Source organism: Ursus arctos, unplaced genomic scaffold (assembly GCF_023065955.2).
Source record: "Ursus arctos isolate Adak ecotype North America unplaced genomic scaffold, UrsArc2.0 scaffold_11, whole genome shotgun sequence".
Lineage (NCBI taxonomy): Eukaryota > Metazoa > Chordata > Mammalia > Carnivora > Ursidae > Ursus > Ursus arctos.
Window position 1 is genome coordinate 63,097,255 of NW_026622775.1, and position 12,514 is coordinate 63,109,768.

General features: G+C 40.9%; 1 protein-coding gene across 2 annotated transcripts in view; it reads right to left on the bottom strand.

The window, feature by feature from the left end:
- The window catches only part of MSRA (methionine sulfoxide reductase A), a 408,777-nt gene that overhangs the window by 236,349 nt on the left and 159,914 nt on the right, over window positions 1–12,514 (bottom strand). Inside the window, exon 2 of one of the 2 annotated variants that reach the window (XM_026518907.3) lies at window positions 9,469–9,537. The exons of the other annotated variant lie outside the window; for it this stretch is intronic. Coding sequence (XP_026374692.1) covers window positions 9,469–9,537 — 69 coding nt within the window. The remainder of the gene's footprint in view (window positions 1–9,468; window positions 9,538–12,514) is intronic. 2 annotated transcript variants of the gene reach the window in all.

Here is a 12,514-nt window from a genome sequence, read left to right on the forward strand (position 1 = left end):
GACCCACATGGCAGCGCGTCCCCTGGTCACAAGACCTGGGGTGAGAACAGCAGAGAAGATGGCTGCTCCCCAGATCCAGCTTTGCCAGAGACATACCTTCTGCCACCTGACTATGGGCCTGCATCTTTGTTTTACCCAAATCTGTTGAGGCAATCTGTCTATCACGATTATATTTTCAAGTGTTTAACCAAATGGTTATAAATTTCAATAATTTGGTTAAATGCCCAAGTGAAAATGGTCATTCAGTAGAATTAAAGAGGTTTCCATCACTTGTTAAATCATTTTTGACTTAAGCAACATATTTATATATGCTAACTTATAAATATACATTTAACCCATGCTCAGATCCACAGAGCAAAATGGCAGATAAAGGGGAAAATGATGCTTCTTTCTTAATCAAACTGGATGTCAAGATAACCCCCTAGTTAATAAAAGGGAAGTTTCTTTTCACAGAAATAATCTAGTTCATAAATATAAGGAAATGCTAGAATTGAAAGAGGGCCATCCTGCAACCTCTAACAGAACAATGGATCTAGGCAATGATCATTAAGGGCTGGTAACGTAATGATCCAGTTATGAAATGCCTCCTGAAAGGCTTATGCACCCACCTGTGGATTCTTTTTTTTTTTTTTTTTTTTTTTAAAGATTTTATATATTTATTTGACAGAGACAGCCAGCGAGAGAGGGAACACAAGCAGGGGGAGTGGGAGAGGAAGAAGCAGGCTCCCAGCGGAGGAGCCCGATGTGGGGCTCGATCCCAGAACGCCGGGATCACGCCCTGAGCCGAAGGCAGACGCTTAACGACTGCGCCACCCAGACGCCCCTATCCACCTGTGGATTCTGATCAGGACTCTAGCTCCCAATTTTTAGAAAGGATAGAGGAATGACAAACATGATCATTCAATCTAGACTGAAGGAAACAGTGCAGAATAAATTATCTAATTTCTTGAACAAATAAATTACAAAGAAGAAAAGAGGGATGAACTTACAGATTAAAAGAGACTATTTATACCAACGAATTACAATGTATGGACTCTATTTGGATCTTGATTCAAACATATGGACTCTTGGGATATTTGATAATATTTAAAAAAAAAACTTTTTTTGGTGTGATCATGGCATTATGGTATGTTTTCTAGAAAACTGCTTATTTATTTATTTATTTATTTATTTACAGTGAGCCCTCAAGCAGGGGGTGGTGGGGCAGAGGGAGAGGGAGAGAGACAATCTTAAGCATGCTCCACACCCAGCGCAGAGTCTGCCTCAGGGCCCGATCCCACAACCCTAAAATCATGAACTGAGCTAAAATCAAGAGTTGGACAATTAACCGACTGAGCCACCCTGGTACCCCTAGAAAACTGCTCTTTTAGAGATATATAACAAAATATTCATGGATGAAATGAGAGGATATGTGAGTTTGCTTTAAAATAACCTAAGATGGGGGAGAGAGAGCGAGTGGGAATATACATGAAACCCACTCAGCCCTAACTGATAACTGTTGAAGCTGAGTGAGGGAGGCTTCATTACATCAGTTTATTTTTAAGATACTTGAAAATTTTCACAATAAAGAACTAAAAAATAAATATTTTTTTTAAATCCACTGAAAGAAATAATATTGACAGAAAATTCCTTATAAGATAACCAGGCCACTGATGGTCTTAGATGCAATACAAGTAATTTATGGGTTAAGCCAGAGCCCACCAGAAAAGCACCCCGTGGCACACATGGGGGTGTGGGGACCAAATATTCCTGGGTGGATGTCAGGAGCCCAAGGAGAAGAGAGGTGTAACCAACAGCTCACGAATCGCCTCACGCTGCTCACTCTAAAGGGTTGTCAGTAGTACTGTTAACTGTCTTACATTACAGTGTCCTCCTTATACATATCCTTGAAAGAAATTTCTTTCTGGTTCTAGAATCAGGAGATTTTAAGATTCCCCCAAGCATGTAGATTTCAGCATCACACCCATTAGGAGGCCTATTAACAAACAACACGTGCTGGCAGGGATGTGAAGAAACTGGAATCCTTGTGGTTTGCCAGTGGGAATGTACATTTGTTCAGCCATTGTAGAAAATGGGATAGCAGTTCCTCAAAAAATGAAACATAGGCATACCATACAATCCAGCAATTCCACTTGTAGGTATATTCTTTAAGGAACTGAAAGGAGGGGTCTCAAAGAGATATTTACCCTCCCATCCTCATAGCAGTATTATTCACAACAGCCAAAAGGTGGAAGCAGCCCAGGTGTCCTTCAACAGATGAACGGGTAAACAAAATGTGGCACATACATTTGGTAGAATTTGACCTGGCCTTAAAAAGGGAAGGAAATTCCAACACAGGTCACAAAGTGGATGAACCTTGAAGACATTATGCCAAGTGAAATTAGTCACAAAACGATAAATATTGAATGATTTCACTTACTGGAGCTATCTAGAGTAGTGAAACTCAGAGAGATGGAAAGTAGAATGGGGACTGCTGGGGGCTGGCTGGAGACAGAATGGAGAACTATTATCTACAGAATTTCAGTTGGGAAAAATGAAAAAGTCCAGGAGATCGATGGTGGTGATGGCTGCACAACAGGAAGACTGTTCTTACTACCGCTGAACTCTACACTTAAAAACAGTTAAAACAGCAACTTTTATATTATGTAGGTTTTACCACAAGTTTTAAAAACTGAAGCCAACCATACGACTAACTAATCTTCGCAATGCTGCTAGAAAATACAGAGCCAAATTTGTGGCCAACTTTTATAAATTATATTTTACTACAATGTGCACTATTTGTACATTTCATTTCTCGTATATTTCTTTGGTCTAACATTTACCTAATTCTAATGTATGCTATTTTGCCATGTCTTGTGTTTTAATTTTCCTTTCTTTTGTTTTATAATAAGGCAGAAGGTAAATGGTTGGGACAAAAAAGAGCAAGAGAGAATATTCTGCTTTATATTATCTGCAACACGGGGTTCAGTATTTTCCTTAAAAATGGGAGTTGAGTTAAATTGAATAATAATTAACTCTAGTTTTTGTCATTCTCCATATCTACACTTCTCTTCTAAAAAAGCTAATTCACAGAGAAGTAGTAGATATATAATTGTTTCTCTTGCACACCCTATTGAGCATTTTTTCTCTGTAGAGATTTAAGAAATTACTGCCATATTTATAAAATAAAATTATATAAATCTTCTTCATTTTCGAAACTTTTTTAAAAAGTTGGTCAATTGGATGGTCACTGTATACTAGTGATAACGGTGAAATAATTAGCCACAACTGATCAACTCAATAGTTGAGGCCGAAAGAGAAATCATGGCACTTTTTGAGAGCTCTGTATTGATTCAGAAGGAAGCAACCAGTCTCATTTAGACCCATGATGAGAATGGCCTAATAGAAAGTTTAACAAGGGCTGGTCAGTACTAGGCCAACATTAGATTAGTTCCCCACTAATGCACTTGGTTATCTTTCAAAATCCCTGAGTCACAGGACTGGACTCATCGGGTATTATGCAGGAGAGATTACAGATCACATGGAACTGACTAATGTTGCAGTCAATCGCCTGGGGCCTAGATCACAGCGTGGTCTGAATGGGGAGACCAGGTGCCCCCCCCCCCGCCAGGGAGCACCTCACCGGCTGTGTGTGGTGGAGGGGAGGGCTTATTTTCTGGTTCTTACATGCATTCCAAATGGTTGAGGTTTGGTGGATACGTGATTATCAAACATAACTGGATTCGGATTTACTCCTTTCTGTGATGGGTTCGGTTCCATTCTCTAAGCACAGAAAGCCCCACCTACACTCCAGCTTCCATCTTCTAAATATATCCCCCCCTCCACCTTCCCCATCCCAGGATACCCTCTCAGACTCCACACCTGTGCTCTTCTGGACCAGACCCGGTGGGCTGTACCATTCCAAGCAATGCCATACAATCCAAAAGGGATTTTCAGGGAGGTCTCTTCACCCTCCCCTATATTATTTGACCTCTTCATGCTCAAAAGAAACTACAGACTGAGATCATCACACACAAAAAAAAGACATATAAAATAAAACATGTCTTAAAACATGTCCCTAAATGCCCAATTATTGCCCCTCAAAGGTGCTTCAGATTATATGGGAGGAAGGCCTATTTTTGTTTCCCCAAGTGCCTCATCACTTAAGAAGTTTGCACCAGTTAGCAGCCTGCTGTTCTAACAGTCTTGTGAATTTAGATTGTTTAGTTAATTATAAACACATTTCAAAGTCATTCTTTCTGGCCTTTTTCCTAGAATGAGTGACTGCCACTCCACAGCTCACAGAATGGTCTTCAATGGTTTTCAGTCAAGGTTCAGGGAGAAATATGCCACACCGGGATTTGATTATTTACCAACATAATGTTGGATTCAAGCCAATGAGACACCAATATATTTTCCTTTGAAGTCTGACATATTGCCTGCTGCTTTCAATGCTGTTTTCTTGGCTAGCAGACAAAATAACTGTGGCTGTTTCAAAATTCACCTCCAATTGAAGTCAGGGGGAAAAAATGTCTTACGATTGGTTCATCTTACAGACACCGGTCTCATTCTCCTCTGGGGTGCTGAAGGTGAGGTCCCTGGATGGGGTACATCCGTGGGCCTCTGCCAGCCACGAGTCCCTGCCCTGGAATCAGCCCTTCCACACACCTATTTGAGAAACATTCTGGTGAATTCTTGGCACCCTGGCTATAAACAGAGATTTGTAACAAGGTCATCGGCACATTTTCATGATGTCTTGGATTGTCTTTTGCTCCCTCTCATTTGAAAAGCCCTAAGAGGACCTGACAAAGAAAACATGTTTTGCAAGGGTTTGAGATCACAGGGCATTGCTGTCAGGCTATTGGGAGCCTAAAAACCCACCCTAAGAATTCATGGAGATCCTTCTGCTGTTGTCACTGGTATCGATTCCTGTACATTAAGATTCCTCGCAGCAGAATCTTACCTTGCAGCTAACAGCCTTAGTGTGGGTTTCTAAATGATAGGATCAAAGGGTTTCCTGTTAGAAGGAATTTTTTCAAAAAGGTTTAACGTTCTGAAATAAAGCAAATGTTCATTAACTAAGAAGAAAAGGCTCTTATAGGCTATTTAGTCCCATTTCTCAATTGGTTAGGAATGACCACTCTATCATTTAAATACCTCTAGTGACGGAGAGCTCATCACCTTGCATCACTGGACACTTAAAGTAGGATTAAAATTGCAAGGGCATAATCAGATCAAATCTGCATCTCTTACTAAAACGCTATGAGCCAGGTTTTATAAATTTGAATTAGCTTTTAATTTCAAGTCATTCAGAAAGAATATAACACTATTTATTGAGGGAAATCTTGGAAGTTAGTAGAACTACTGGTGTTCTATATTATAGAACTGGTATACTATATTATACATACGTCTAGTCTACCACACTGTAATTTTTTTCATTTGTTTACTTCATTTAATATATCTATGTTCATTATTTTTCAATTTCAACTTTACTCAATGTGTATTTCTTACTCTTGGCACAATATTTTAAAATATACACTCTTGTTATAGGGTGAAATTATATCCCAGTTGCCTGAAATCCTTCAGGCTTGTACCTCATTGTTTTAACATAACTTTTGACAGCACCCTTTCACTCTCAAAAGCATCCTACATTGGATGATACATTTTATGGTAAAATACTGTATTTTAAAGTTTTTAAAAACTGTATTTGATTTTTTTAATTGTATTAAAAATCTTCCCAACCCCCAGCTTCTCTGCATTTTCCTCAATTAATCATTTTTTTACTTTATTTTGAAATGAGAAATCTTCTTGACTATGGAATATTTTTAACAAAATGAAAAGTTGTTCTGGGCTTAAAAACAACCACCACGGAGAGGCTGGAGCCTGTGCTCTCTGCATGGATGGAGTGGCTCACTGCCAACGGGATGTCACTTTCACTAAGTTATTGAGAGCCAGAGAGAAGCCTTCTAAGTCAGGCGCAGCATGTTGGCAAATGTAATGTGGATGTCCTCAAGCCTGAGAAAGCATTCCCTCCACTTGACCAGATTTCTTTCATCTTTGGGTGCCTCAGTTTCTCTGTCTCTAACAGAGCACAATAATGCCCACTTCACAGGGCTGTTGTAGGATGAAAGGGATGATAGCCAGAGGGCACTCTCAGCCACCAGGAACAAAGATATTAAGTAATTGCAAATGTTCAGTTCTGCTTCTCCAGCTTGTGGAAAAAGGGCTCCCACTGACTTGAAAGAGAGCATCATACACAGAAGAGGAGAAGCCCACTGGGCGAGCAGAGCCTATTACCCTCATTATCATTGTCCTAAAGTGCAGAGGACAGAGAGAGCAACAAAGATGCTTAAGAACTGTGGCTACACAAAAACAAGACAAGGACTCACAAATGGGCCATGAAAGGAAATCTGAAAAAATGAACATCTTAGCTTACAAATAACTTGTGAAGATTATATGCCAGAAATGAAGGAACTACCTATCTATTCTCTGGTCACTTGATAGAATGACGTACTCATGTGTTTTTCACGGTGGAGTGTGCCCTGTCAGTCCCACTCCACTTCCTCACATTATCCGCTCTAAATGCCTAGTGGCAGTTCAATGACCACTTTAGAGTGGATTAAATTTAATAGTTCCTATGTAGACAGCATTCTGTAAAGCACATTCAAATGATTAACCAATAGATAATAAAATTGAAATGGGTGATACTATTTGGTCATAAGATATTAAGACTTACAAGGATGAAGAATGAGTTGGAACAAATAGAACGTACCATCGGTGCTTTGCTGACTCACAGCCAAGCAGATGTAAGGCATTCTCCTATACATTAATTCATGCTACTAAAATCAAATGGGTAAAAACGATAAATAGTAGGAGATGTCATTCCAATAGTATTTTCCCAGCAAAAGCTGTATCTCAAGAGTCCTTCAGAGCACTCTGGGAATGCATAGAAATTCACAAATCAGTTTGCTAGATTGACTTGGCTGGAAAGCATGCTTTTGTGCAAGGATCCACCTGAAAGGCATTTTTGCATTTACCAGACTCACCCATGACTCCTTAGCCTAGGGCTAAGAGTCAGGGGACATCATAAAAAAAGTGCGGGCCTCATGGTCAGTTAGACCTGGACTTAAATTCTCCCTCCACCATATCACTGGCTGAGTGGCTTTGAATAAGGCACATGAGCTCTCTGAGAAGAGGATTACATGCTCCTACCAGCGTTGCGAGGTGCCAGGAGGACTGGATGTCCAACATACGTCAAAGAGCCAAGCGCTATATACTTGGTGTAACCTTTTCAATCGAGCTATAAACAACCCGGAATGGAGAGAAGTCCACCCCCAAAACCATCTGCTGTCTCTCTCCACTGCAGGCCAGGAGGACAAGTAATATAAAATGAGAACAGTTTTTAAAACATTAATATAAAATGCTTGTACATACTGAACCCAAATAGGGGCCTTAATTTAAGCATGTGTAAGAGCCAAACCGCAGTTCTCATAATGTAAAAATTCTTAGATGTCCAAAGATACTCTATTTTTACAATCTGTGTAAGTCTGCACTTGTCGAAATTATACACGATTCACCGCTTTTAAAAGTCACACACCTTGGCCATTCACAGTGGGTTTCCGGGGGACGGCCTGCCACCAGATGAGCCTTCATTCTTGAATATATGAGATGCAGAAGCAAAGGGAACAGGTCTCAGAGCACTGTCAGCCCTCTTGTTCTATAGGTGGCAAAACCAAAGCTTGGACAGAGGAACATGCTTGCCCAAAGCCAAACAGAGAAGGCCATGGGTTAGGATTTTTAGGAAAGCCACTATAAACCAAAACCATCACAAATAATAATAATAATCTCATCACAGAGCTTTATTCACTGATATTTCCATTTCTCTGGCCAAACAACATCATTGCCTGCCTGGTGCTCGGTCTGTTCCTTGGGAAGGAAGCTTTCCTCCAATAGCACAACAGAGGGAAACCTGCTAAGTCTCATTTTATATTTCCCAACCTGACATGGAACTGAGTTTCTAACATGTCTGGGGTGAAAAATCCAAGAGACAAAAAAAATCATCAAAGAAACCCTTTGAGGACTGGTGTGACATCTGCTGTCCCCTGGGAACAGTCCTAAACTACAACTCCACTAAAACAGCATCATCTGAACATAAGTCCTCAGAGGAAAGTTAACAAATCAAATATTTAGCACACATTTTTAGAGTGTCCATTATGCTTTTTGCTACAAAAATCAAATTCCTCATTTACATTTCTGAGCATAATAATTCCTAACTACAGATCAGTGTATGTTAAAAGGTGATAGCCCATAGAGAGCAAGCTTTACAAACACCCAGGCAGAATTAGCTCCCTGTTTCATAACTCTGCAACTGTTAATCATCATTGATTACCAATTCTGGTTCCATCTCTGTGAATAAGTTAATGCTTTATCCTGAAGAGGCTAATTTGGAGATGGGTCATCCTGAGGCTAATTTCCATCTCAAAGACACCTCCATGCTTAAAGCAGTTTTACATCAAAAGCCCTTGTAGGAGACCATCATCAAGATCAGGGTAGAAAGGAAGCTAGAGGAAGGCATCAAGTCAGGGGACTTCAGGGCTTTAGATGGGACAGATCATAAAACCTGTCTATAAGGCTGACGGGAAGGATGCAGAAGACAGGAGAAAATTAAAATCCTGAGGACCGAGGCAGTAATCCCTGAGAGAGAGATAAGGGACCCGCCCTGGGGGTCCCAGGGCATTGCTAGAGGGAAGGTGGGGGAGGGGAGATAAACTGAAGAGGAAGTCAGGAAGAAAAGGGAAGGAGGAGGGGAAGGGAGAGAGAAGGGGAAGAAGGCAGGCAAAGAAAGTGCCAGGGTGTAGAGACATTTTGAAGGAAGTTCAGGTGACACTAAATATGGAGGTCAGGACCCATGAATTAAAAAGGACCTTGTCACCAAAAGGTTTAGAATCTAACAGAGAAGGTCTGCTCAACCACATAATTGTATATTGTAAATACATACTCAGAGATTAGATTTTATTCTGTTTAAGACATTCTAATTGATTTTTTTCCTAAGGAATATGCTGAATTCATAATGGAAGAGAAAGAGATTATTCAATTAGATTGATTTTTGTGGAATAACAACTCAAAACTTCTTGAACCCCAGCCTTTGACAAAATTACATATCAATGTGGGGGGAAGAAAGCAGTTCTAGGGAAGAAAAACTCAAACTGTAAATTATCAGGTTAATTCACAGTGTGGACGTAAGAAATAGCAAATACACAGTTTGATATTTGGTTTGCAAAGTGAGAAAAGAAAGCATATTAAATTCTATAGAATAAGCTTTTCTGATCCCAGAAATACTAAGAACTCAATAGTTTTTTTGGCTCCAATGACTTGTAAATATCTAGAAGAGCCCAGATTTTGAAGCCCTGAGGACACTTGCTAAAACTCAGAAATTTGGCACTAGTCTTTGCACACAATTTGGGTTTTCTTTCAGAGTTGATATCTTACCAAATACAGCCATCTGTGTTCCCTCTGGGAAAGGTTCAACTGTTCTATTGCCATTGACGTGATGTTTGGCTAGGAAAAAAAAAAAAAGAGGGAGAGAAGGAAAGAAAGAAATACAAGTTAAGTGTAAAGTTCCACACACATACTAACACATGTCATTAAATGTGTCAAAGAGTCTATTTCTCCTTTTTAGTTAAAAACGGCACCAAAACTTACCCTTTTAAGAGAGTTTCAATTATTTTGTTTTTAATCTCAGTTACTGAAGACCCTTGAGATGATCTAGTCCAAGCACATGGTTTTACAAATGAGGGTACCAAGGTCCGAGCTTGTGCAGAGCCGTGGGGCTGGTGGCGGCAGAGCCAGCCCAGCCCCAAAGCTCCTGACTCCTAGCCAGAGGGGCCCCACGGCACCAGGCCAGCCCCTGAAGTAGAAGGGAAACTCGGGGTTCCAGTGTGAACTGGGGAGGCTTCCTCTGAAGACTCCTGATGATGAGAACATTGACCCAATCGATGAAGTGTGCCATGAGGACAGCAGGGTAACGTCGGGGCCAACTTTTAAAAAAAACAGAACAGCAGAACACATCATTTCACTACAATTCAAGCACTGTTTCCAGGAGCCACAGACACTTGCTTTCTTAAAGACCAGATGGATATGCCATGCTTCTTAACTCCTCTTCAACCACCCTGGTTCCTTCCACCAACACCCTTTCCACCTTGGGCGTAGCAAGGACTTAGAAATAAAAGGTGACCAGGTTATGGTTTCCCAGCATTAACTTGTTCTCATAACCCCTCAAACTGCAGTCAGATGAAACACAGCTGAGTACGATCCATCTACCAGCATTTGAATAATATCCTCAGCAATTCTTGAATAGGGGCATTTATGTTGAAAATACACAAGAATGGCCAAAAAGCCTTGACACTGCATCATATAGCACATATACTTTGATTTCCTGGGTCCCATTCGATTGATGGGACACTGGCAAAGGGCTCAGCACGACAGCCAGACTGAGGGGCCTGGGGAGGGGATGACACGGTTCCTGCCCTCGTGGAAAGGGCAATTACCTTCAAGAGGTAAAAATGTCAAACTTTACCAGAAAGCTTACAATTATGTGCCAAGTCCTGGAAGGGGGACTAAAGGTGCTTGTAAGAGCTCATGGTAGAGGAACAGCAAGCTGGGAAGTGCAAGCCTGGAGGAAGTAGAACCAGTGCAGAGTCTTAAGGGAGTGGCAGGGTTTCGAAAGGCAGAGAGCGAGGAAGCAGCTTGAACGAGAGCCAGGCATCTGGATGCGACTGAGGCATCATCCCCGACCAGAACAGAGTCTAGTCTGGGCATAGCAGAGGTGATACATTGAGAAGCAGTGGCAATGAAGGACAGATTGGTAGGCAGGGACCAGGTCATGAAAAGTCTTGAGAACCCCATCCAAACTCATGGGAATCCCAGGCAGCCTCTCTGGCATACTGCAAGTCTTTTAGAACCTGAAGGCTTCTGAGGCTTAGTCGAGTTCAGACAACCTCTTCAGGATACCATCAGTTCAAGGGCTCTCACTGTTTCTTCAGTGATGGTGACCCTAGCCCAGGAACAGAAAACTTGGAGGAAGGGAAGAGACCAGCCCAGGTCCCATGTGGCCATGGGACCTTGTCAAGCACTCATAATATGGTTGGCATCATTGGTTGCCGAATCCAAAGAAATATGATGAGGCTTGACATGGAGGTCACAGTTCTGTTCTATGGTCAGCACCCCACAGCCCCTGCCTGTGGTTCTAAAAATGTTTGCCTTTACACATATCAAGAGTTGTAAATCCATTCAAACTCTTTGGTTCACTAATTCCACTCCTAAAATTCAACCCAAGGAATAATACAAGAGGAAAAAAAATGTGAAAAACATAACAATATTCATTACTTATAATAATAAAATTTTAAAATCAAATTAATATCCAAAAGTACTAACATTGCTTAGAAAAGTATAATTCGTGATTTATCAAAAGCATGTAATATTATGCTACATATTTTAATAGAGCATTTGAAAGACATACAAAAAATGTGAAAAAATATTTGGGATAATCGTAAGTGAAACAATCCTATTACAACACTGGATGTAGATTATAATGATAACTAATTAAAATATGAATGCTCATAAGAAAAGAGAAATGTTTCTCTGGTGGAGAAACACACAAAAACGAAAACAACTAGGGAGATTATACAAGATATTTACCTTTATTAATTTCCTTTGTCATTGTTAGATTCTTATTTTCTAAATGAAAATGTTTGTTCAGATTTTTAAGAATCAATAAAATTATGGATTAAGAAATTCTTTCCCACAGTACTTGATTTCCCAGAACAATCCATCAAGGCTTATTTATAGCCCAGCCAAAACACTACACAATTACCATGAAAAGTGTAGCATATTTGACATCTCCTGTCAGACAGCTCAAAAGCATCGCCAACACAAGATGACCTTCCACTCCAAACATGGCCCTCTACCAGCATCGCCACCTCTGGGAACAAGACTGTTGTCCTACTTCCTAAGGCATCCTTGCCCATTCTTGATCCCTCACTACCCACACCTAATCTATCACCAAATCTAACTAGTTTTACCATCTAGAATCCCTCCACTTCTTCCCTTCACCACCAAAATCATTGTGGCCTCTATTGTGGCCTCTTTGCCTGGACTCCTAACTATTGTGGCCTCTCTACCTGGACTCCTATAAATGCCTCTAGGTCATCTATGTCCCCTCTCCAATTCGCTCTTCCCAGTGCAGTCACAATTACCTTTCTAAAAGAAAGACAAACTCCTTGTATGACACAAACTCCCCAATTTCCTTCCCTACCTTCTATGGCTCTCCACGGCTCTTAGGCTAAAGTCAAAACTCTAATGTGGCCTTCAAGGACCCATGTGGTCTGACCACCTCAGTCCCTCATTCCCTCCACTACTGTTGCTTTCTTGGGACCAACGACCTTCTACAGCGCTCACCAGAGCCGCAGCTTACACTTAGTCATTACCTGGACAAGCAGACTATAGGCACAGGGAGGGCAGGGCTCCTAGCTCCTCT